Source organism: Rhinolophus sinicus, chromosome 3, assembly GCF_057876585.1.
Source record: "Rhinolophus sinicus isolate RSI-liver-muscle chromosome 3, RSI-T2T, whole genome shotgun sequence".
Taxonomy (NCBI): Eukaryota; Metazoa; Chordata; class Mammalia; order Chiroptera; family Rhinolophidae; genus Rhinolophus; species Rhinolophus sinicus.
Window position 1 is genome coordinate 153,968,895 of NC_142503.1, and position 22,898 is coordinate 153,991,792.

The 22,898-nt window shown below is 33.7% G+C and overlaps 1 protein-coding gene across 5 annotated transcripts in view; it reads right to left on the bottom strand.

Annotated features, from left to right (window-relative positions):
* VPS13C (vacuolar protein sorting 13 homolog C) overlaps positions 1-22,898 on the bottom strand; it is a 170,011-nt gene that overhangs the window by 87,655 nt on the left and 59,458 nt on the right. For all 5 annotated transcript variants that reach the window (XR_016020863.1, XM_088797257.1, XM_088797256.1 and 2 more), the window contains 14 exons: positions 21,664-21,806; positions 20,614-20,806; positions 19,267-19,381; positions 18,469-18,605; positions 17,398-17,521; positions 14,882-14,999; positions 11,663-11,792; positions 10,495-10,573; positions 9,671-9,810; positions 5,348-5,501; positions 3,688-3,767; positions 2,465-2,524; positions 1,113-1,275; positions 244-360 (listed from right to left, as the gene is read on the bottom strand). Coding sequence is in view for 4 of the 5 variants with exons in the window: in XM_088797257.1 (XP_088653383.1) it covers positions 244-360; positions 1,113-1,275; positions 2,465-2,524; positions 3,688-3,767; positions 5,348-5,501; positions 9,671-9,810; positions 10,495-10,573; positions 11,663-11,792; positions 14,882-14,999; positions 17,398-17,521; positions 18,469-18,605; positions 19,267-19,381; positions 20,614-20,806; positions 21,664-21,806 (1,753 nt within the window). In the remaining variant the exon portion in view is untranslated. The remainder of the gene's footprint in view (positions 1-243; positions 361-1,112; positions 1,276-2,464; positions 2,525-3,687; positions 3,768-5,347; positions 5,502-9,670; positions 9,811-10,494; positions 10,574-11,662; positions 11,793-14,881; positions 15,000-17,397; positions 17,522-18,468; positions 18,606-19,266; positions 19,382-20,613; positions 20,807-21,663; positions 21,807-22,898) is intronic.

Sequence of the window (22,898 nt, forward strand, 5' to 3'; positions counted from 1 at the left end):
CTTTTCACCTCCAAGACAACTCTTAGAAAGGTGTAAAACACCACTGTGTGTAGTTCAATTTGATGGTCAGAGTCTGACCAACATCTACATCCCAAAGAGTTAGGAAAGTGTGAGGTCCATTTATGTTGCAAAGTAAAATTATCCAGTTTTCACTATTCAGAGTCCTCCATTTGTATATTCGTTAGCATTTAAAAAAAAAAAACTTATCTTTTGAACAATTTTTAATACCGTAAGAACTTTTACCTTGAATCTTGATTTCAGCAATATTGTTCTTCTCTTCACAAACATTGACACAGAAAGCATTCAATTTGGCAAACAGCCTGAAGTCAATAATGTCACTATCTTTAGAAGATACAATCACTACAAATAAAACAAAACATTCTATCACAGTGAAATCCTAGTAACTAAACTCTATTAAGGTTTAAGTTGTTTAAAAAAAAATCATAAAATTCTCAAGTTCTTAACGATTTCAAATACTATTTTGCTTTATATATTCTGTAGAGTTTGCATTTTTAATAGAGAAATGTGTTACATTTATAATTTAAAAGCAAGAAAAAAACTTAAATGAGATTAAAAACATTGAAACTCAGAGAAGTTAAGTAATGAATTAAATTATGGTCAACACAATTTAAGGAGCACTCAGAATTTGAACTGAGTTATCTCTGATCCAAACTGTGGGTTCTTCACTGATTAGATGCAATCTCTGCACTGCTGCCCTCCTGTCTCTGGATCTTGATTTCCTTATTTGTAGAATGGAAGGGAAGGCTAACCCTCCATGGAGCCCCTTCAGGAGCCACTATGAGGAGAGGCAGAGTTCAGTGTAAGCATAGGTGTTTTTCCCCTATTATTCACCTAAAGGCATCCCCCACCACCACCAAAATAAGAACAAAAACAGATATTTTAAAAACAAAAGTAATAATTACATTTGCCTTATATACCAGGCACCTGTTTATAATTTGGTTTGAAGGACAGAAATGAGGAAAATGGCATATAAATAACTGAACTAGATAGAGGGTCTCTAAGATTGCCCACTTAGCTCTAGAATTCTAAAAGCCCTTACTAACAAGAAAACAAAAAACAAACAAACAAACAAAAAACCCTGTTTTTCAAACCTTTCTGCAGAACTGTATTTTTTTGTTGCTTTTCAGTAGAAATGTTTATTTCCTTGATATCACCCATCTTTTGGCCAGCTGATGGAATAATGCTTGTCAGGTAATTAATAGAAGAGAGAAGAGCTTGTGTTTGCAGCAACAGATTTAAAGACGAAAAAGCCACCTAGAAATGTTTTTAAAAGAAAATCAGTTTCCCAGGCCAAATTATACCAATAGTCTCCACAAAGACCCAAAAAGCTCTTAGCTAGGCTTGCATCACCGCCTTCTACTGCTTGAAGGAAAGAGCTAAGAGAGGAAGATTCACAACCCACACTCCTTAAATAGAGATATATGAAGAGTAAATTACACTTACACACTTCAGGAGTTCATTTGAGTACCTTAGTAACCTAATTACTCCATTTCCCAAGCATAATTATCATGGAGCTTATAATCTGCTTGTCAAGGCTATCCCAATATTCAACATATATATGGTTTTTGGATCTGCAATTGACTCTTTATGATTATATAAAACACATAAGTTAGACACGAAACTCCAGAATCACGGTGTTATTACTATGTCAGGAAATGATTTCAAATGCGACATTCACGAGATTTCAATACAAAAAAATCCAATGAGTAAATTCTCAGTCACTAAATGATCTTCTGAAACCATATCCTATCATTTAAAAAGAAACAAATAATATAGAATTTATAGAAAAAAGTATTACCTTTTTAAAATAATGATTCTAGAAAGCTAAGACAGCAACACAAATTACTTTCAAGAATATATGGCTTTCTAACAGCAAATTAATTTTTTTTTAAATCTTTGTTTATACAACAGAAATTCATTTCATTGCTTCAAAACACTTAAGTGGATATAAAAAGGAAGTTTCACAATCTTCAAGAGATTCTGGTGTCTCTCAAAAGTGTAATCTAAAACTCATTTCTCTCTTGTTCTTTTTAATATAACCCACAACTATATTTTGCCTCTTCTTCCTCTACAGAACTACCTTAGTATGACTCCAAAAGTACTCAAAATCTCTGTATTTCATACTTCCTCTGCTCTGCGTTAAACAATAGTATCCAGTTTGGTATGTTTAGAACTCTGTTCTTTGTAAATCAAAGTTACCTCATCTCTAGCATTTCCTTCTTTATAAATAATTAGGATGTGATACAATAAATCAAAAGCTTTACTACGCTGAATCCTGAGCACAGAGCATGGTAGGCATCTATGAGTTTATTTATAATTTTTATTGGTTCTTGATTATTTCATCAAATTACCCAGTCAATATCCCTTAACGGACACTGGAGACTTCTAGAGTAAGTTATTTTCAAATAGGACACTCGTATATTCTGTTAGTAGAATTTCTTACCTTAACTGTTTGTTCAGTTTTTTCAAAAGTAGTTTGAAAACTAGGCCCGTTCTTATCAGCCTTAAAAAAAAACACACAAAAAAAAAAAGAAGTTCTAAAGAAGGAATTAAGACCAAAGTAAATAAATCACTTATTTATGATCTCTAGTTAATTTATTTATAGTTACAATTGTATTTTTATATACTTAATACTATTGTCATCATTTTAAAGTTATATCCAAATACTTTATTTATTATAATAGTGCAAATTTGTCCTCCTCCTCAAAAAAAGAAAAAAAAAATATGATAGCCTGGCAACATTCACTTCTGGAAAATGCAGCTAGGGATCAGATAAACTCTGAAGGGGAAGGTTTAAAGGTCATCTAGCCCATTTATGACTTTATGCTTGAATCCCTCTATAAAGTCTTTGGCCAGTCTATTTTATGGTATCTCCAGTAAAAGAAACCTCCTTTTCTTATAAATTCAATCTTTAGAAAACTTTTGATTTAATGAGGTCTTTATACAATCAAAAATCTATCTCCCATCATAATGACTCACTGATCAAAATATACATATACATATAAATTCAAAGTTTTACCCTATCTGAGAAGCCTTCTAGCTAGACCAGTTTCCCTGCCTCCCTGCTCCCATAATACTCTGTGTTCTTCTTTATTAGAGAATCAATCACATTATATTTTTAACTGTTACTTTCCTGTCTATCTCCTTACTAGTCTATAACTTCCTTGAGAATAGGGAAAAATTTCATCTCTGTATCCTAACTACCTAAAAAAACCCTGACACATAGACATTCAATAAGTAGTTGATGAATGATTAAACAAATCAACTAATCTTAAATGAAGCTAAACACCATCAGTTCTTTCAGCATTCCTCGTATATTTTTGAGGGCCTTCTCAATCCTGGCAGTTCTCTACTGAACCCAATCCAATTTATCCCAATTTATCCCATACTCAGCCAAATGTCACCTACACATACAATGAATGTAGGTAGGTGAATATGCCCCAGAAGTTAGGAGTAAGACCCACTTCATCCCTGGCTTCCATCTTTGGGGACAAGAAGTTTTGGTGGCTTTAAAATTCCTAGTATAGCCCCATATTAAGTAAAAAAGAAGGTGTATGAATGGAAAGAGAAACAATAGATAGTCCTGTGATTAAAACCTACTATACATAGCCTTTAGTGACAGTTTGGAGTATATAATAAATATAATAAACATTCTACGGCCCTTACCTTAATATACTCCACTTTCAAAAGATCTAATCCAGGTTTGTCAGAAGAGCTAATCAAGTGAAGGGGCTTCTTTTTGGATCCTAGATTAAAGAAAAAGGAAAAAAGTGTTTCAAATAAATTGCTTTTAAGTTTAGAATTTTCTAAATGTCTTTTTCTTTCTAAAAAACTTTGTTAATTACGCTTTAAAAGACGATCTGTACATATTTTCACAGTTGTTAGATACTAAGATCATCACTGGTGAAGAAATAAACCAATCCAAATCCTTATCCTACTTCTGTCATCCAACTTACTTAAAAACATGCATATTTATATATTTTATTTGATTTTACATCTGTGTTAAAATACAATCAAAACTTCTCTAGATATTTTAAGGCCATCCATACATTTTCAAGGCAATAGAAAGATTACAGGTGTAAGAATCAGGAAGTATGAACTACAATATTTAACTTCAGTTTTCTCACCTTTTTAACAAGGAGGACTAGAAAAATATGTACTATCCAGGGAGCTCTAAAACTCTATGAACAAATATCTCATATTTTAAAAATGTAAATAATTTTTCTTTGTTTAGACTAAGAGAAGGCTTACACAGAAGAGGAAATATTTTTTTTAAGAGAATTGTTAAATTTCTTTTAATTTATAAACAACGGGTACTACCAGATGTCTTCTATATCCTTATGTACATATACCAAAGAACTGCCTCAAGAAGCTATGGACAGAGAAGTAATTTAGCCACCATTTAATCCATCTTTTATTCTTTGTAGTCTTACACATACTGTTTCTGTGACAGCTCAGAATTTTCCCTTGAAATAACGTTCCCTAAAGGAAAAAATAGCCTAGCAAATTTATTATCTGTATTTTTTCCCTTAAGACAGTAATATAAACTCCATTTTAAGACGTACTTAATAGAAACTTACTAACACATAGAACATTTTTCTTCTAAACTAAGATATATTTTAGTTTTAACTATTTAAAATTTTTTTTAAAAAATAGGTCTTTATATTTGACTAAAATATTGGGCAAATATTAGGTAATTTTAATTACTGCAGATTCATCCATTCCTTTATACCTCATGAACACACAAGATGTACACTAAAATAAACTATAAGCACGTCTGAAGAATGAATTTTACGTCCCACCATTTTTATTTTTATAACCTTGTGCTGCATCTGATATATGAACACTATTCAGCAGGAAGAACAAGGACTTCGATATTATAGCCCAGAAATAAATTCTAGGTTTTGCCAATTCATAAGATGCATGAACTTGAGTAAGCCTCTGAATCTCTTTATTTAACCTTTCTGTTTGCAAAATGAGAAAAATATTACCTATATAAAGGGTTTTTATATGGACTCTCTAAGGTAGTATACCATAGCAGACCCTGTGGGAAGACTTCCAGGGTTCAGCCACTAACTAGCAGTATGACCTTGGATAAATTACATAAACAGTTTTTCCCTTAGCTAACTCATTTGTAAACTGGAGATAATAACATTGCCTTTCTCATAGCAGTGTTTTAAGGATTTAAATGGGTTATTATTTGAAAAGTGCTTAGAACAGTGCTAGCTATTATTTATTGTAAGTATTACATAAATGAAAGTATTTCAGATATTCAAGTGGTATTATATTTATTATTGGCTATTGTTTCTATTTTTATGGCTATTACCTTGAATTTCATGGTAATCCAAGCTGATTTTCTTTAGATAAGATACTGCAGTTAAATCAAATGTTCTCACTATAGCCTCTGTTCCTAACTGAGTAACATTAAATACTAGAATTGTATCTTCTTCTTTCTGTTGTTTGGTAAATTCCAAAATCACCTAAAAGAATCAAGACAGCAAAAGAAAGGTTGATAGTTAATTTGAATCATACTTAAAATTAAAATTTTTTTTAAAATCCTTCTTCATACATATCATCATGAGAACAGTAGAAATTCTGCTCACACTCATCTACTACCATAAAGTTATTTACTATGATTGTAAATCATCTTAAATTCTATTATTGAGAATATAACTATATCTGTATAAATTTATGAAGTTTTATATCCATTACTGATTTAATTTATGGGTCCTTCCTTAATATGATTTTCTTAAACCTGTATCTCAAAACAGAAATCATATGTGGTGATATAAAACACATTCCATTAAAGTAAAAAGTAGGACAAGAATATTCATTATTACACTACTATCCAAATTTACTCTGGAAATGATAGTATATTTAGCAGATGAAAAATAAAACCTATATGTGGCAATTTTTAAAACATGCAATTTTTTTGATCGTCTGTCAAGAGATGGAGGTCCTCGTCCCCTTTAAATGTGAGCAGGCTTGTTATTGCTTCAATCGACAGAGTACAAAGGAAGTGATACTATAATGATTTCCAATGTCAAAAAAGGCCATGAAACTTCCACCTGGAAATGCTCCTTCTGAGGGGAGCTAGTTGCCATGTAAAAAAGTTCAACTTCCCTGAGACTACCATGCTCAGGAGGCAACGAGTAGGTATTTCAGTCAACAGTCCCAGCTGAGCTCCTACCAACAGCCAGAATTAACTGCCAGCCTCAAGAATGAGCCACCTCTGGGGCAGGCCCGGTGGCTCAAGCGGTTAGAGCTCCGTGCTCCTAACTCCGAAGGCTGCCAGTTGGAATCCCACATGGGCCAGTGGGCTCAACCACAAGGCTGCCAGTTCAACTCCTGGAGTCCCACAAGGGATGGTGGGCAGCGCCCCCTGCAACTAAGATTGAACACGGCACCTTGAGTTGAGCTGCCACTGAGCTCCCGGATGGCTCAGTTGGTTGGAGCACAAGGTTGCTGGTTTGACTCCCGCAAGGGATGGTGGGTGGCGCCCCCTGCAACTAGCAATGGCAACTGGACCTGGAACTGAGCTGCGCCCTCCACAACTAACACTGAAAGGACAACAACTTGACTTGGAAAAAAGTCCTGGAAGTACACACTGTTCCCCAATAAAGTCCTGTTCCCTTTCCCCAATAAAAATCTTAAAAAAAAAAAAAAAAAAGAATGAGCCACCTCTGAACCCCTCTGACACTTCAGGTCATTACAGTATCAGTCAAATTTGACTATAAGCAAATGGAAGACTGTACACAAAAATTACTAAGTTGGCCCCTTCCAGAATTCCTAACCCACAAAACTGTGAGCAAAATAAAATGGTTGTTTGAGTTACTACGTTTTGGGGTAACCTATGAGACAGCAATAGTAACTGGAACAATATACTAATAAATGCTGAAAGAAAGCAAAAATTAATACTATTAGCAGTGATAAAATTATATACTTAAGCAAAACCAGGAGGAACGTCAACTGAAAAACAGAAATGATAGTACAGTAAGTTACTCAATACAGAACTGAAATACAAAAATAAATTTCAGATATAGCAATGATTTAAATGAAAGTATTGAAATCATAAAATAACAAAATCATAGCTAAATATTTTTACAACGGAGATTAATTTTCTAAACATACACTAAAACTAGGGTATAAAAAAATTCGGTAAATTTCACAATGGAAACTTTTTTTTTTTTTAAGATTTTATTGGGGAAAGGGAACAGGACTTTACGGGGGAACAGTGTGTACTTCCAGGACTTTTTCCAAATCAGGTTGTTGTCCTTTCAATCTTAGTTGTGGAGGGTGCAGTTCAGCTCCAGGTCCAGTTGGCGTTGTTAGTTGCAGGGGGTGCAGCCCACCATCCCTTGTGGGAGTCGAACCCGCAAACCTTGTGGTTGAGAACCCGCACTCCAACCAACTGAGCCATCCAGGAGCTCAGCAGCCGCTCAGCTCAAGGTGCCGTGTTCAATCTTAGTTGCAGGGGCCAGAGCCCACCATCCCTTGCGGGAGTCGAGGAGTTGAACCGGTAACCTTGTGGTTGAGAGCCCACTGGCCCATGTGGGAATCCAATCGGCAGCCTTCAGTGTTAGGAGCATGGAGCTCCAACCACCTGAGCCACCAGCCCAGCCCACAATGGAAACATTTAAAACCAGAATAGAAAAAAAATCAAATTGGGAAAAATATTTCAAATAGTTATTACTACTTTTTTCTTAAAGGGTTCTCATTATCACTTTAGTTCATTCATTCAATATCCAATAAAAAATTTATTGGGCATCATCTACGACGTATGAGGTTGAGCCAGCCACTAAGGACATCAAAGTGACCAGGACAGATAAGATCCTTATCTTCAAGAAGCTTACTTCTAGGGAGAGTGCGGGAAAATGAAGGTGGCTATCTTGTGTTGGTTGGTCAGGCCTTTTCAATAAGATGGCATTTGAGCAAATTTCTAAAGGAAGTAAAGAATCAAGTCATACAAGAAATGAGTATTTCTGGCAAAGGAAACAGCAAGCACAAAGAATGTGCTTTGGTATATATTAGAACAAAAGGCAAATGTAAGCTCTATGAGGCAAGGACTTTGCTCAGTGCTATAGCTCCAGTATCTAATAAAACAGTGCCTGGAACATGATGGCATTTGATAAATACTTACTGACGGAATGAATGAAATACAGCTCGAGTAGAGTGAACAAGGCAGAAAAGAATTGAAGATAAAGCCAAAGAAGTCACATGGTGTGATTTGTAAGCCATGTAAGGACTTGCAGGCCATGGGAAAAACTTAGCCCTTTGCTCTGAACAAGATGGGAAGCCAGTGGAGGGTTGTGAGCTGAGCGATGACATGATCTGACTTTTACTTTAAAAGGATCACTCTGGCTACTACATGGAAAACTGGTGGACACAGAAAGACAGTTAAGAGGCTACTAAAATAGTCCAAGAGATGATGGTTGGAAAGAGAACAAACTGACGGTTGCCAGATGTGAAGGGGATTGATTGGGAGGCTGGATGAAAAAGTGAAAGGATTAAGAAATACAAATTGGTAGTTAAAAAATAGGAACGGAGATGGAAAGTACAGCATAGAGAATATAATCAATAATAATGCAATAACAATGTACAGATGCAGAGGGGTACTACACTTATCAGGAGGAATCACTTCATAAGTTATATAAATGTCTAATCACTATGCTGTACACCTAAAACTAATATAATAATAATATTGGACATGAACTGTAATTGAAAAAAATAAAAATTTTAAAAATAAATAAGGAAGAAAAGAGATGACGGTGACTGGGACAGTGCAGTTGCAGCGGAAGGAAAAGAGCAATCATTTGAATGTATTTTGAAGTTAGAACCAAGGGATTTTCTGATATTCTGGGTGGGAGTGTGAGAGAGAAATCAAAGAAGGCTAAAGGTAAGGAGTATAACTTTCTTTAAATAAATACCAATAATACTTAAATTTGTATATACAATTAAAATCTGGTATTTCTGACACATTTTAGGATATGCTGGGTTATAAAGCAATCAATAAGAAACATCTTTTTAAATATTTTGTGTTTTATTATCAAAGCAATGCATATTCATTATAAAAAATTGAGAATATGTGGGAAAACAATCAGGTAAAAATTAAAATATGTAATCCCACCACAGACATGAACACTGTCATTTATGAAAGAAAAAAGTGTGTTTATATAATTTCCAAATGAAATCTTTTTTTCAAGAGAGACATATTATGAACACTTTTCCATGCCAAAGTTTCCTTTTATTATATGACTTTTAATGACTATAAAAGCATCATGGAAATTTAGGTTGTTTACATTTTTCAAATTGTAAACATGACAATGAATGGTATCATGTACCTTAAAAGTAAAAAAATAATAATAATTAAAATAATCATGTCACAGAAATTTTCTAAAGAACAGAAAATCCTAATTAAGAGTCTTGAACTTTTCCAGAATAAATTAAATATACTATAGATCACTTTTATATCAGCTTTTACAAAATAACCTTTCATGACTTGGAACTATATGTGGGGGGGGGGGGGGGGCCAAGGAAGATAGAGTACCACATTTTAAATACACTTAATCTTTGGGTCTAGCATGAGATAATTTACAAAGATAGTGATAACAAGAATATATTTGTTTATACACAAAATAAATATGCATACCTCTTTAACTTCGAACTTTAGGAGAAGATTAATGAACTCCTCATTTGGAGCCTCTGCAACTTTTTTGTGTTCTGATCCTTTCGTACTTTTACCAGTCTCTACGTCTCCATTTTCAGCATCAAAATACTCATCATCAGAATCTAAAGGGAGAAGATATTCATTTGACTTGAGAGAATATCCATTGAAAGCTGCATAAAACACTCAAATTTAAATCTCTCAAAAGTAAAATTCACTTATTAGATATAATCTTCATATTCAGAATCAGAATATAGTTTCAATGTTTTTCTAAGGCCGCGTGACTCAACCTGACAAGTGATAAGCATAAATAAAATCAAACTGCCTTATTTTTTTTCTCCAATAGTTCTGTTTTTCACTTCAGTTAATTCATTCAATAAAACATTTAGTGGGTATTATCTATTATGTATCAGTCTGTACCAGCCTCCAAGGACACCAGAGTGACAAGGACAGACATGATCCTTGTCCTTATGAAGCTTATATCCTAGTTCCAAGTTAAATGAGTTCAGTTGGCCAGAGCTAGCGAAAAGGATCAGGTACGATAGGGGCAAAAAGTGTAGCTTATTTAAAATCTTAAGCACTGTCATTCACAAAAAGTCCTTTCAATCAAATGATCAAATGAAGAAACTTGCGCTTAAAAAAAAAAAAAAATAAGTGGTTCACAGTCACACTGTTGGTTAGTAGCACAACTAGAACTGAAACCAGTAAATTGCAATAACACTTTCAAAATTTGTTTATAATATGAAAATTTTATCTCTACATACTAATATATAGGTTTGGTTTAACAAAGAACATGTTACTTTCCTTACCTGATTCCACTGTATCTAGCAACAGTGATGGCCCAAATAAGTCTTTTGTCCTATCTGAAATAACAGGAATTGAGGATACCTAGCAAATAATATAAAAATTTTTCTTAACATACTAATCAAGCAGGATTAAATGTACATAAAAGAGACAAATTTGAAAGAGTAATAGAGGATAGAGATGGAAAACACACACACACAATACAAACTCTTCTATCAAAGTACATTATGCAATCAACTAAATAATGGTTGGTTGGAGTTTACTAATTATTAAGACTACCACCTGCAGTTATAAAGGCAGAACTATGTACAACTCTAGTAGATAAACCTATATATCATTTTGTGTCATTTAGATGCTATCTATTACAATATTAACTGTGCATCTTTATTACAAGTTCCTGGTATAAGCATTAGTTGGCTCTCTCAACTCTCATTTCAAAGTTAAGTCAAAATCTAACATTTATTTTAGGTTGTAAAAATCAATTCCAATTTAGTGATCTAGAACTCTTAAGTCTAACATGCATTTAAGTAAATTTTACAGTAATTGTTTTATTTTGCAACATTTTAAAGATTTCTATATCTCGTTTTATTTAAAACACAGTTCATAATTTTGAAAGACATAAGTTGCATAAGTTTCCTTTCATTTAGTATTCTTGTTGCCTTTACTCCCTAAAACTGATTTTCTGCTACCACTCTGAAACAGTAGTGAAAATATGCTACAATCTTTATTTGCTCAATGCCATATGCAGTTTTTTATAGAACACAACATTAAACCCCAAAAGTATACCATGTTTCCCCTAAAATAAGACCTAACTGGATAATCAGCTCTAATGCATCTTTTGCAGCAAAAATTAATATAAGAACTAGTATTATATTATTTATATTATGTCATATCATATCATATCATATCATATCATATTATATTATAAAGACCCGGTCTTATAAGACCCGGTCTTATAGTGAAATAAGACCGGGTCTTATATTAATTTTGCTCCAAAAGACACATTAGAGCTGATTGTCCAGCTAGGTCTTATTTTTGGGGAAACACAGTATCAAATAAATGAAACTGGCCCTAAAAAATATTGAAAAATTAAATAGCTCACAGAAAGGTAAAAAAGAACTCACCATAAATACAAATGTAAAGAGATTTAGCGTTTTTATTATATCCACTTACCTGTCTCTCAGGAGACTGTACAGATGATTTCTGTGGCAAGGGTATACTGTTAATCAAACATAGCATCTCTTTCATCTTCTGATCAGAAATTCTCACATGCATCAAAGGAAGCCCTCCTGATACCTTAAATCTAAAAATACAATTCAAAGGTAAGGTTTTAAGGTCCAGCTTCTTTATATTATGGGGGGGGGGGCTAAGGGGGAGTAACTGGAGAAGAGACTACATTGTGAGGTCGAAGGTACTTTGGACATGTTTTAACCTAATGACATTAATGCCTCGTTTAGTGTGTCAGGAAATGGGAAGTTCTATGTAAGCCAAGTTTCCAGACAATTTAAACACATCCTTCGTAAGCAGCCAAACCTTCTTAAGTTAACTAATTTTTATGAAAATATTTGCAAACACAATTGTCTACATTTTAAAACCAAACACACTGTACATACTTGAACTTGCCTGGTATCAAAGATTTCTCATAAATATCAAAGGGTATCTTCCCCAACACTCTCTATCCTCACTTTGCTTTATTTCCTTTCATAGCACTTGTCAGGACTTGACATATCATATGTACACTTGTTTATTTTATGTCTCCCCTGATTAAAATATATACTCCATGAAGACATCTGCTTTACTCACTGCTGAATCACTGTTGTGCTTTCATCAGTTGCTTACTTTTTGGCAGCTGCGTCTATTCTGCTTCCCTAACTCAACCTAACTGCCTAGGTTTGTTGGTCTCAACAGCTTTGTGGCAGCTGTTTGCTGTTCATAAAGCTCTTTAAGGTTGTTGTTTATCTTTGATTTCCTAACTAAGTGCAAACAGCTCAAGCTGACAGATGCCCGATAAATGAAGAATGATTTTTCTGTATAATGCACAAACCACTAATGTTCAAAAGAGGCCAGCAGACTGTTCCTACCTCAAAAGATTGAACTTTCTGCAAAAGTACTCTGTAAGTTGAAAAGCACCATAAAAATATAAGATGCTTCTTTATTATTTCTGAAATATTAACATAAAATTTAAAGCATTACAAATAGAGGGACTGGATTAACCCTCCCACCTAAATAACTAAAAAAAATGGACAAAATATATCAAACAATGATTTCAAAGACATTGGACATCAGTCAACAAAGGACAGTTGAAATATGGGAAACAGATGAGGAAACTCCTAAAAACACTCCAGCTTACTGATTGAAGAGTTTCAAAAGGTTTGGGGTACAGTAAAGCAGTATTTCAAGGAAAATTTACAGCACTAAATGCCAATATTAGAAAACCAGAAAGGTCTCAAGTTAATGGTCTCAGCTTCTACCTTAAGAAACTAAAAAAGTATAGCAAATGAAACCCAAAGTAAGAAAAGAAAAAAAAACGGCAGTTAGAAAACACAAGACTGGTAATCAATGAAATAAAAAACAGAATAGAGGGGCCGGCCCAGTGGCTCAGACGGTTGGAGCTCCGTGCTTCTAATGCCGAAGGCTGCCAATTCGATTCCCACATGAGCCAGTGGGCTCTCAACTACAAGGTCGCCTATTCAACTCCTCGACTCCTGCAAGGCATGGTGGGCTCTGCCCTGCAACTAAGATTGAACACGGCACCTTGAGCTGAGCTGCCTCCCAGATGGCTCAGTTGGGTGGAGCGCGTTGTCTCAACCACAAGGTTGCCCCTGCAACTAACAACAGCAACTGGACCTGGAGCTGAGCTGCACCCTCCACAACTATGATTGAAAGGACAACAACTTGACTTGGGAAAAATCCTGGAAGTACACACTGTTCCCCAATAAAGTCCTGTTCCCCTTCCCCAATAAAATCTTAAAAAACAAAACAAAACAAAACAAAAAAAACAGAATAGAGAAGATAACTGAAACCAAAAGATGATTCCTTCAGAAGATCAACAAAATTGATAAATGTGTAGCTAGACTAAGGAGGAAAAAGATAGAAAAGGCACAATTACTAATATTAGGAGTGAGAGAGCATCACTACAGAATCTACATGTATTAAAAAGTAATGCAAAACTATGAACAATTTTATGACAATAAACTCAAAAACTAAGATAAGATGGACAAATTTCTTCCTTGAAGGACAAACTACCAAAGATCACTCAAAAAAAAAAGATAATCTGCATAACCCTATTATCTATTAAATAAATTGAAGTTTTAGGTTAAAAACCCCTCCAGAAAAAGAAACCTCTAGGTCCAGATGGCTTCACTGGAAGAAATAATATCAATTCTACACAACTCTTCCAGAAAATTCATTCCATGAAGCCAGTATTACCAATACTATGATTACCAAAACAAGTAAATAAAAGAAGAGACCACTATCTCTAGTAACACATAAAATTTCATAACAAAATTTAGCAAACCACATCCAAATCCAACAATATTTTAAAAGAATAATATGTCACTACCAAATGAGGTTTATCCACTAATGCAAGATTGGTTTAACATCCATCTGATAAAGATTATCAGTGAAGCACTAATACATACAACATGAATAAATTTCAAACGAATTACGCTAAATGAAAGAAGCCAAACAAAAGAACTGAAAGTGTATGATTCTACTTATACAAAATTCTGGAAATTTTTAACAAATCTCTAGTGTCAGAAAGCAGATCAACGTTGTCCAGGGATTGAGGGGAGAGGAGTTAGCAGGTAGGAATAGGAAGGAGGGAATAAAATGGCAGGACTTTGGGGGATGACGGATATGTTCATTATCTTGATTGTGGTGATGGTTTCACAGATATATAAATAAGTCAAAACGTATCAATTTGTACATTTTAAACAGATGTACCTTACTGAATGCCAATAATCCTTCAACAAGGCTGTTTTTAAGAAGGCAGCATAAATATTTCATAATTATCCACTTAACTTCAAAATTCAGTTTCTACTTTTCATTCCCTTAGATTGATTATTCTCAAGATTTTTATGGTTTCATAATCAAAACAACCTCTAATCTTTTTATATGTTTTAATTAATCAATATTAAACCTTGGATTTGATCCATTCAAAAACAGGGATAACCAATTTTTACAGAATGTTAAACGTCCAAAAACTTCTGAAATAGGAGAGGTGATATATAATTCAAATTAATATTTTCTTAAAAATACAGTTCTGCTATAAAATAATCATTATTTTTTTGGTCCTTCAGAAATCTAGCTTTGCTTTCTTAAAATCCAGTAACTGATGCAGATACATTTCACCTTGCTTATTTTATAATATAAAGAAAATTCATACATTACCTGGCCATTCTAATGTCTTTTTCTACCATTGCCTTGGCCAACTCAACATGAATATCCATGGGTTGCAAAATATGCATAGTTGATGGATGCTGGAATCGACATGTTTTCCAGTTTTCCTCTTTAAAAAAAAATTTAAAAATTAAATGACTAGTTTTATTTATTAAATATTTTTAATTCACCAGATATTCTGTGGAAAACTATTCTAATTTATTAGAAAATAGTTAAACATATTCAATGAATGCCACCTTTTACTTCTTTCAGTATACAAGTTAACCTATTTTTTTTTAAATACATACTGACAAGATTCAAAGGCTCAAAGGCTGTGATATAAAAGTAATTCAAAATACTTATTTGGAAAATGTTTATATAACATCTTGCATTTTAAAGGAAACAGGAAAAAACAGGAATTTATTGCCTTGATTACAGAATTAGAGATCAGGGTGGGTTGTTGCAGTCAAAAAAAAAAAGGAGGGGGGGAAGAGGCAACCGGATGGCTCAGTTGTTTACAGCCCAAGCTCTTTAACAACAGTGTTGCCGGTTCGATTCCCACAGGAGCCAGTGAGCTGCACCCTCCACAACTAGATAGAAGACAACAAGCTGCCTCTGAGCTGCCGGTGAGCGGCCGGATGGCTCAGTTGGTTAGAGTGCGAGCTCTTAACACGTTGCGTACGGATCATGAGAATCTTCGTTTTTTTCTGAGCCACACGTTAAGGACGGATAACAAGAATTCTTGTTTTTAATGTTGACTCTTTACTTTACATATTTTATTGAATTATTTGTGTTTCATTAATATCTAACGGGCAAATGTCGTTAATGAATAAAGTCTGCATCATATGTACACTTTCTAGAATTCATTTTTTTTTTTTCTAAAAAAATAGTGATTTTTGAATCAGATACATTTTTTCACCCATGAGAGTCATTTCACATGTTACATTCACAACAGTGGATGTACAAATAAACAGAGTTTTCCAGAACTGTAGTGATTTGTTTATAACATTTGGAACCTTAGTATCCCTTAGGCGATTTTGAATTATGTTATTTTTGGAAAAACACCGAATTATTTAACTCTTCGGTGATACCTCATGAAATACATATTGTCCCACTGCACAAAGGAAGCTGCTTTCTGCAGTATCACACCAGGAGGGATTACTAACATCATAGGTGAGTAAATCCTAAAAAATTCCATAGAAAAATAATAAATGACATAGAAGCATTTACGCTTTAAAGAGAAGAGCGCATTTTAAAGTAGTTTCTTTTAAAAACCTGCCGGAACAGAGGGGTATGAGGGATTTAAACCCCGCCATAGGTAACGTGTTAACAATAAGGTTGCTGGTTCAATTCCTGCATGGGCTGGTGGGCTGCACCCCCTTCAACTAAGGTTGAAAACCACGAATGGACTTGGAGTTGAGCTGTGCCCTCCACAAGTAGATTGAAGAACAATGACTTGACTTGGAGCTGATGGGCCCTGGAGAAATACACTGTTCCCCAATATTCCCCAATTAAAAAAAAAGGGAAAAATATAACATAGAAAAAAGAGGTTTCTCGGGTTCCTAAGTGCACACAATTAGTTCAGCACACAATTCTAAAGCAAAAATAAGTTTTATAAACCAAGATTTTATGACAAAAAACATGTTAATAATTACTTTCCTTCAAATAAGAAGGTCCCCAAAACAGAATTTTCAATGACTAACAGAACCACACAGATTTAACTTACAGCAATGACTAAACATCTTTTATCACTTATAATTCAAGCAATTATTATTGAGTGCATACAAAAGAAAAGCCAATCTTAATGGTCTGTGTAGGTACTTCCCTTTAAGGAATTAATAGGCTTCATAAATGCAATCTAAGTAGAGCATTATATATTTACATTTTAATAAATCTCATCACTCCTGCTAGAGCATACACTCTATACACAGAGATTATGTCTTTTCCTCCAATGGCCCACTATAAAGTGACATACTCAAGAATACTTATCAAATACTGCTTTTAAAAACTGAAAAAGTATAAAGAACTAGCAATCTTTACTTAAGCGGTAGAAAACATGAAAGCTTTTGGAAAATAATTAAATTAACTACCTTTAAGATTTTAAGACTATATCCATACTTCTCAGATATCTACAAAAGTAGAAGATGTAATACCTACTGAAATAAAGGCTAGGCTAATATAGCAAAATCTTTAAAAATAAAGGCATCAAAGGAAAACAACACTGGGACAGAGGAATTTAATCCAATTGCAACTTCTATTTTGTGTTCTGGGCAGTTTCACAGTCACATTAGAAAAAATTAGGCAATCACTGGACTTAGATTAAAATGGTGCTATGTACCCTAATATGAATAAACAAATTTTTAATCTCTATTTGTAACTGTGACAAGGATTTGCAGTGATGGGCTCGGTTTGATTTTCTTAAGTGACCAACAGGATGTGTTCAAAACGTCCTCAGCGTCGATACACATGCACACACACAAAGCTACTCAACCTAATTTCAAGATCCTAAAAACTGAGCGACATATTACCTGCTCTTGCAAAGAGTAGTTGCACACTTTTTATTTCAACATCAAACTTATCATATGCTTTATCCATTATTTCCTCCAAAGATGAATTATTAGTCTTCTGTAAACCTTGATCTTTACTGTTAAGCTATAATGGAGAAAAAAACTTCAGTTTTTTAAACAGAAAAGAACATACATCAACATACTTTAGTTGCATTTTCTTAAAACCTAACCAAAATGAAAACACGATCATTAATGAATTCACACTTTGCTCAATTTTCTGATATTTGCAAATACTTTATTAGGAATATAAAATTTCAGCATACATCTCTATTATGTTCGGGTAATATGTTGCTCAGCACATCTGCATTAACTAGGAAAGCAGCTACATAGCCGTCTATCTCAAATAACCTGTCTAGACACGCAATTCTTCCTGACTCTCAGGAGTTATCACCACTTACGGCTCAGCTGCCCTACTACCTCTCCTAAACTCTTAACCATGAAGCAGCAGGTTTTATTCTTCCTTCTCCCCGCTACATCACTAGAATAATTAGTCCATTATAACTTATCTCCACTCTCTACTTCCTTTTTCTTCTTCTCAAAGAAAGCAAAGATCGATTCAGGACTATATTTTTGGGAATCTTTACTTTTCTCAGAGCCTTGGATTTCTAAGAGGTTCAACACCCCAAACCTTAGAGTTCTCTTATTCTACTCAGTTGCTAACAGTGGCTTAACAAACATATATTCATTTCCTGTTGTCAAAATATGTAAATTAACAAATAACACTGTGTAATTAAATTCTGGAAACCTATGAGTATTTGTAAACTAGGAGTACTTCTCTCCAATTAGGAGAAGACAGCAGTAATCCAGTCCACAACATCAAATCATCCACCATTATAAAATATTTCAGGGCTTTTTTGTTTTCTAATAGCTAAAAATATATATATATAAAATACTCAATCTAAGCTAGGCTTGACAAAATGCTAACAAGAAATAAGTCTAGGTTTAAGTGAATTTTGAGGGGAAAGAGCAAACTACACATAGCTAGCTACCAAGCTGAGCGAAAAATGGCAGACAGAAATGATATATACCTACCTGAAATGTACCAAAATCCAAAATGAGAAGATCTGACTTTTTGTGATGGAAACCTGTCTGTGGGACTATTAGATAAGAAGGTTTCAGATTTATCTTTAAATCAAGGACTTTTCGAGTTTCAATAATATGTGTAAGCCCTAAAGGAAGAAAATGAAAGATCACAGGGTCAAGTTGAAATATGTACTCACATTATTAACACAAGAATAACAATATCATTTAAAAGGTATTATAGAGGAACATTAGTTCTTCTCACAGATTACATTTTCAATTCAGTATGTAAAGTGAAATTGCATATGGTCAATGAACAACAATCAATCATATCACTGCACAGTACAGTAAACCCAACATAGCTAGTACTTTATCTAGAGATAGAATAATTTATTTCTCTAGCTAAGCAACCAGATAAAGAAGGTGGCTTCAGTTCAGAGGCCATGTTGTACAAAAGTGTATATCTTATCTCCTGTATCACGCAGTATGGCGAACAGTTTAAGAACTGAGACAGAGGAATGTTTTCCATCTCAAGCTCACTCTGAGGCACAAGTTCTTAAAAGTAAGTGCAGACAGAATCATGAGAGCCCCTTGTTATTTTCTTTCTCATCTAGCCTAGTAGGTATATTTGACTTTGCTTAAGCCATGTACATGCAATGCAACTCTATTGTATAATATGGCCTGAATTTAAAACAAAAACAAAAAACAAAAACCCAGCAACCTATACTATTTTAAATACAGTATTTACATTAGAATAGACAAAATTTTGAGAATCTGATTGATGCTTATGCAGACAGGCCAATTCTTTACCTGTTGCTGTTCTCTCTTTAATTTCCTCCAGCTTCATCAATGTAGCTGATGTTATTTGCTCAAGATCTAATCCCTTATTTGATTGAAAAAATTCAACCACTGCATTAATGGTTTCCTGTAAAATAATTCAAAATATAAGCAAGTTATATAAAGCACTTTCTATTTTATAAATTTTAAACTTTCAGTTTAATTCTAAACTAGGCTTTAAACTAAGAGGTACCTCCAAAGATATTCTACCCTGCTGCATCTCCCTCTAGAGTGAGAGAGGATCTGCAAAAAGAAACAGCCCAAACAAGCTCACTAGAGAGGCAACAAATGTGTTCTTATCGTTAGAGTAACCTTAAGTATGTTGTTCTATGGTGTTGTGTTGAGTAGCAATGGATATTACTTCTAGTTTTAACACAATAAGACAGAAGGTGAGTGAAACTCCACTTCATTATACTGAAATAGAATTCCCCTGCACTTTGAAGTTTAGAGAGGAAATAAGAAAGTTGTAGAGTCCTTACTTATAACCAAAACTTAAACTTAAAAAATCAGACATTTTGCAAGATGAGATGAGTTCTAGAGACAGGACGCACAACAATGTGTATGTACTTAACACTACTGAACTACACACTTAAAAATGTCTAAGATGGTAAATTATATGTATGTTACTACAATTTTTAAAATGTTTTTAAATCTGAGAACACGAGTTCTGAAGTTTTTATATAATGCCTTCCATCAACACCATGAATCCATTTCTAAACTATAAAGTAAAAATAAGTCAGAGATCACAACAGGATGGAGCCAACCTACAAGTGATGCAATGAGTGAACCATGCCCATTCTCCAGGCTAGCTTGAGTTGAGGTAAGAGTCTGAATAACAGATGAAGCTATAGATACAGAATTTGAACCATCATTTTCAATAATATCTAAACGCTGATGTTTTTTCTCACATGAACAATATTTAAAATTCTTTCAATTACTTCTAAAGCTCTTTGAATTGGGTCTAAACATTAAAGAGAAAGGAAGAATAAGCAAATATAAACTGGAGTAGAAGTAAGTGTGTAACAACTGGGAGTAGTTGGTACAATAAACACAGAATTTTTTAACAGTGTCTCAGCTTTTTTTTAATTTGACATAAGCATAAATACAGCTTACAGATTTTTACAGTAGAAAAAATCTGTAGCACATAAAAATATCAAAATTAACTGCTAAACATGTACTGCTTTTAAAACAAGAAATTTGTGGTAGTAAACTTAGCTGCTAAGTATATAAATATTAAATATGAAAGAGAAAAAATAAGAAAACCATATGTCAGACGTATAAGATGGGTTTAATAAAGATTCACTTTCTCTTTGCACTTACAGCATCATAGATGACCTCCACAGGCTGAGACTGAATGACCAGAGTCTGGTCAGCAGGACTATTCTCTGGATTGGTTTCAAATTCAATCTTAAGCAAGGATGATGCAGTATCACCAATTGAAGCTACAAGTGATGGTATAGTATCCTGTTGTCTCAGACCTGTTATATACCAATGTTCTAATTTTGCTTCAACCCTACAATCCAGTAAGAAAAAAAGAAATGATATAAATAAGATGTTTTGTAATGGAATAGTTTAAAATACAAATTTTCCTTAAAAAAAAAACTCCACTGAGATCCAGGACCATGCTCATTACCCAGAGTTGAAACCCAAACTCCTTAGCGTACCATTCAATTACCTACATAGTCCAGGGTTTTTCTGTTTGTCCTTTTTTGGTTTGGTTTTTGTTCTCCTTATCCACATGAAAAACCAACTTTAGCCAATTCCAGAACACTGCACAGAAGTTCTGATGACTAAGGCATGAATGCATGCAACAGTAAACTCATGGAACTCATATCCCTATTTCACGTCACCCCGAACACTCTCCTGCCTCATCCCTGCTTCTCCTAGTCCTTTCCATTCAGCTAGCCGAAGCCCCAATTATCCTAGATCAAGTTTTTCTCTTCCACAACTGAGCTTGGGCAGCATTAACTTCAAGTATTTAATTTTACAGCACCTTCTCACGAGATTTCTAATATGTTATACAGTCTTAAATTATTAACTTTTTGAGTATCTCCTCTTATCAACTACAACATAAACTTCTTTAAAAAGAAACTTACTGTTCCTACAGTATTCATAGTACCAAATCTATAAATTAAATAGTATCCAATAAATATTTATAAAGTAAAGAAGGATAGAACTAATGATGAGTTCTTCATATTATTCCACAATAAAACAAACTAAAATATAAAATGACTACCTTGACACATATACACAAAAATAAACTACATAAAAACTACTATTAACCAGCTTTTTTTAATGCTAAATGACACATTTTGGGGGCCTAAAGTCATTCAAAGAGATAAAAATTGAAATAAGTTTTTTAAAACTTACTTAAGTGCTTGTGCTCCTGGTCGCTGAGATACTTGGGTACCCAAGCCAATTATCTGAATTTTCAGTATTTCCGGAATATTTTTGTTTTCTCTTATTGTAACAGAGGTGCTTACTAACTTCAGTGTCATTATATGAGCAACATACTAACCAAAAGAATGAATGAAAATTGTTAAAGTTGAAGTAATTATTACTTTCTTTACTAATTGTTTCTTATTTAAATTTGTTGAATTATAGTGATTAAAAAAATATAGTAGGTTTTGTATCAATATGCTCACTGTAAAAAAAAATTAGGAAATTCAATACAAGATTGCTTGCTCAAATAGGACATTTACAAAATCTAAAATTAAATTTCTCTTAGGTTTAATAGTAATAAAAATGAAACTTGATAAAAATATTTGTGGCATAAAGATTTAATTCAGCAGCTTTAAATAAAGCAAACTAATTCAGACCAATCCTCGGGCTCGAAAACTAGACAAAATATCACGAACATTTGCTTGGTGACTTTGGAGAGTTAACAAGACACAAAGAAAAAAAAATCCTGACCCAAAAATTGATAGGTTAAGGTTAGAGGTAGAAGAGAGAACCAGGGAGCTGATTATCACCAAACCACACAGGAAGACAACAAGAGAGGAAGCAAGGAACAAAGTATCTACAAAATAGTTGGAAAACAATCAATAAAATGGCAATAGTAAGTCCTTACCTATCAACAATTACTTTAAATGTAAATGGATTCAATTCTCCAATCAAAAGACACAGAACGGCAGAACGGATTTTAAAAAAAATAAGATACAGTGATATGCTGCCCACAAGAGACTCACTTTAGCTTTAAGGCTACACACAGAGTGAAAGGATGGGAAAATATATTTCAAACAAACAGTAAGAAAAACGATAAATAAAAATAACAGGAGTAGTATACTTATACCAGAAAATATACTTTAAATTACAAACGGTACAAAGAGATAAATAACGTCATTATATAATGATAAAGGGGTCAATCTGTCAAGAAGATGTAACAAATACTTATGCACCCATTGGAGCACCTAAATATATAATAATAGAACTAAAAAGGAGATATAAACAGCAATGTAATATTAGTTGGTGACTGTAATGGCCCACTGTCAACAACAGATAGATCATTCAGACTGAGAATCAATAAGGAAAAAATGGATTTGAACAATGCTACAGGCCAAAGGGACCTAACAGACATGCAAAGAACATTCCACCCAACTGCAGCA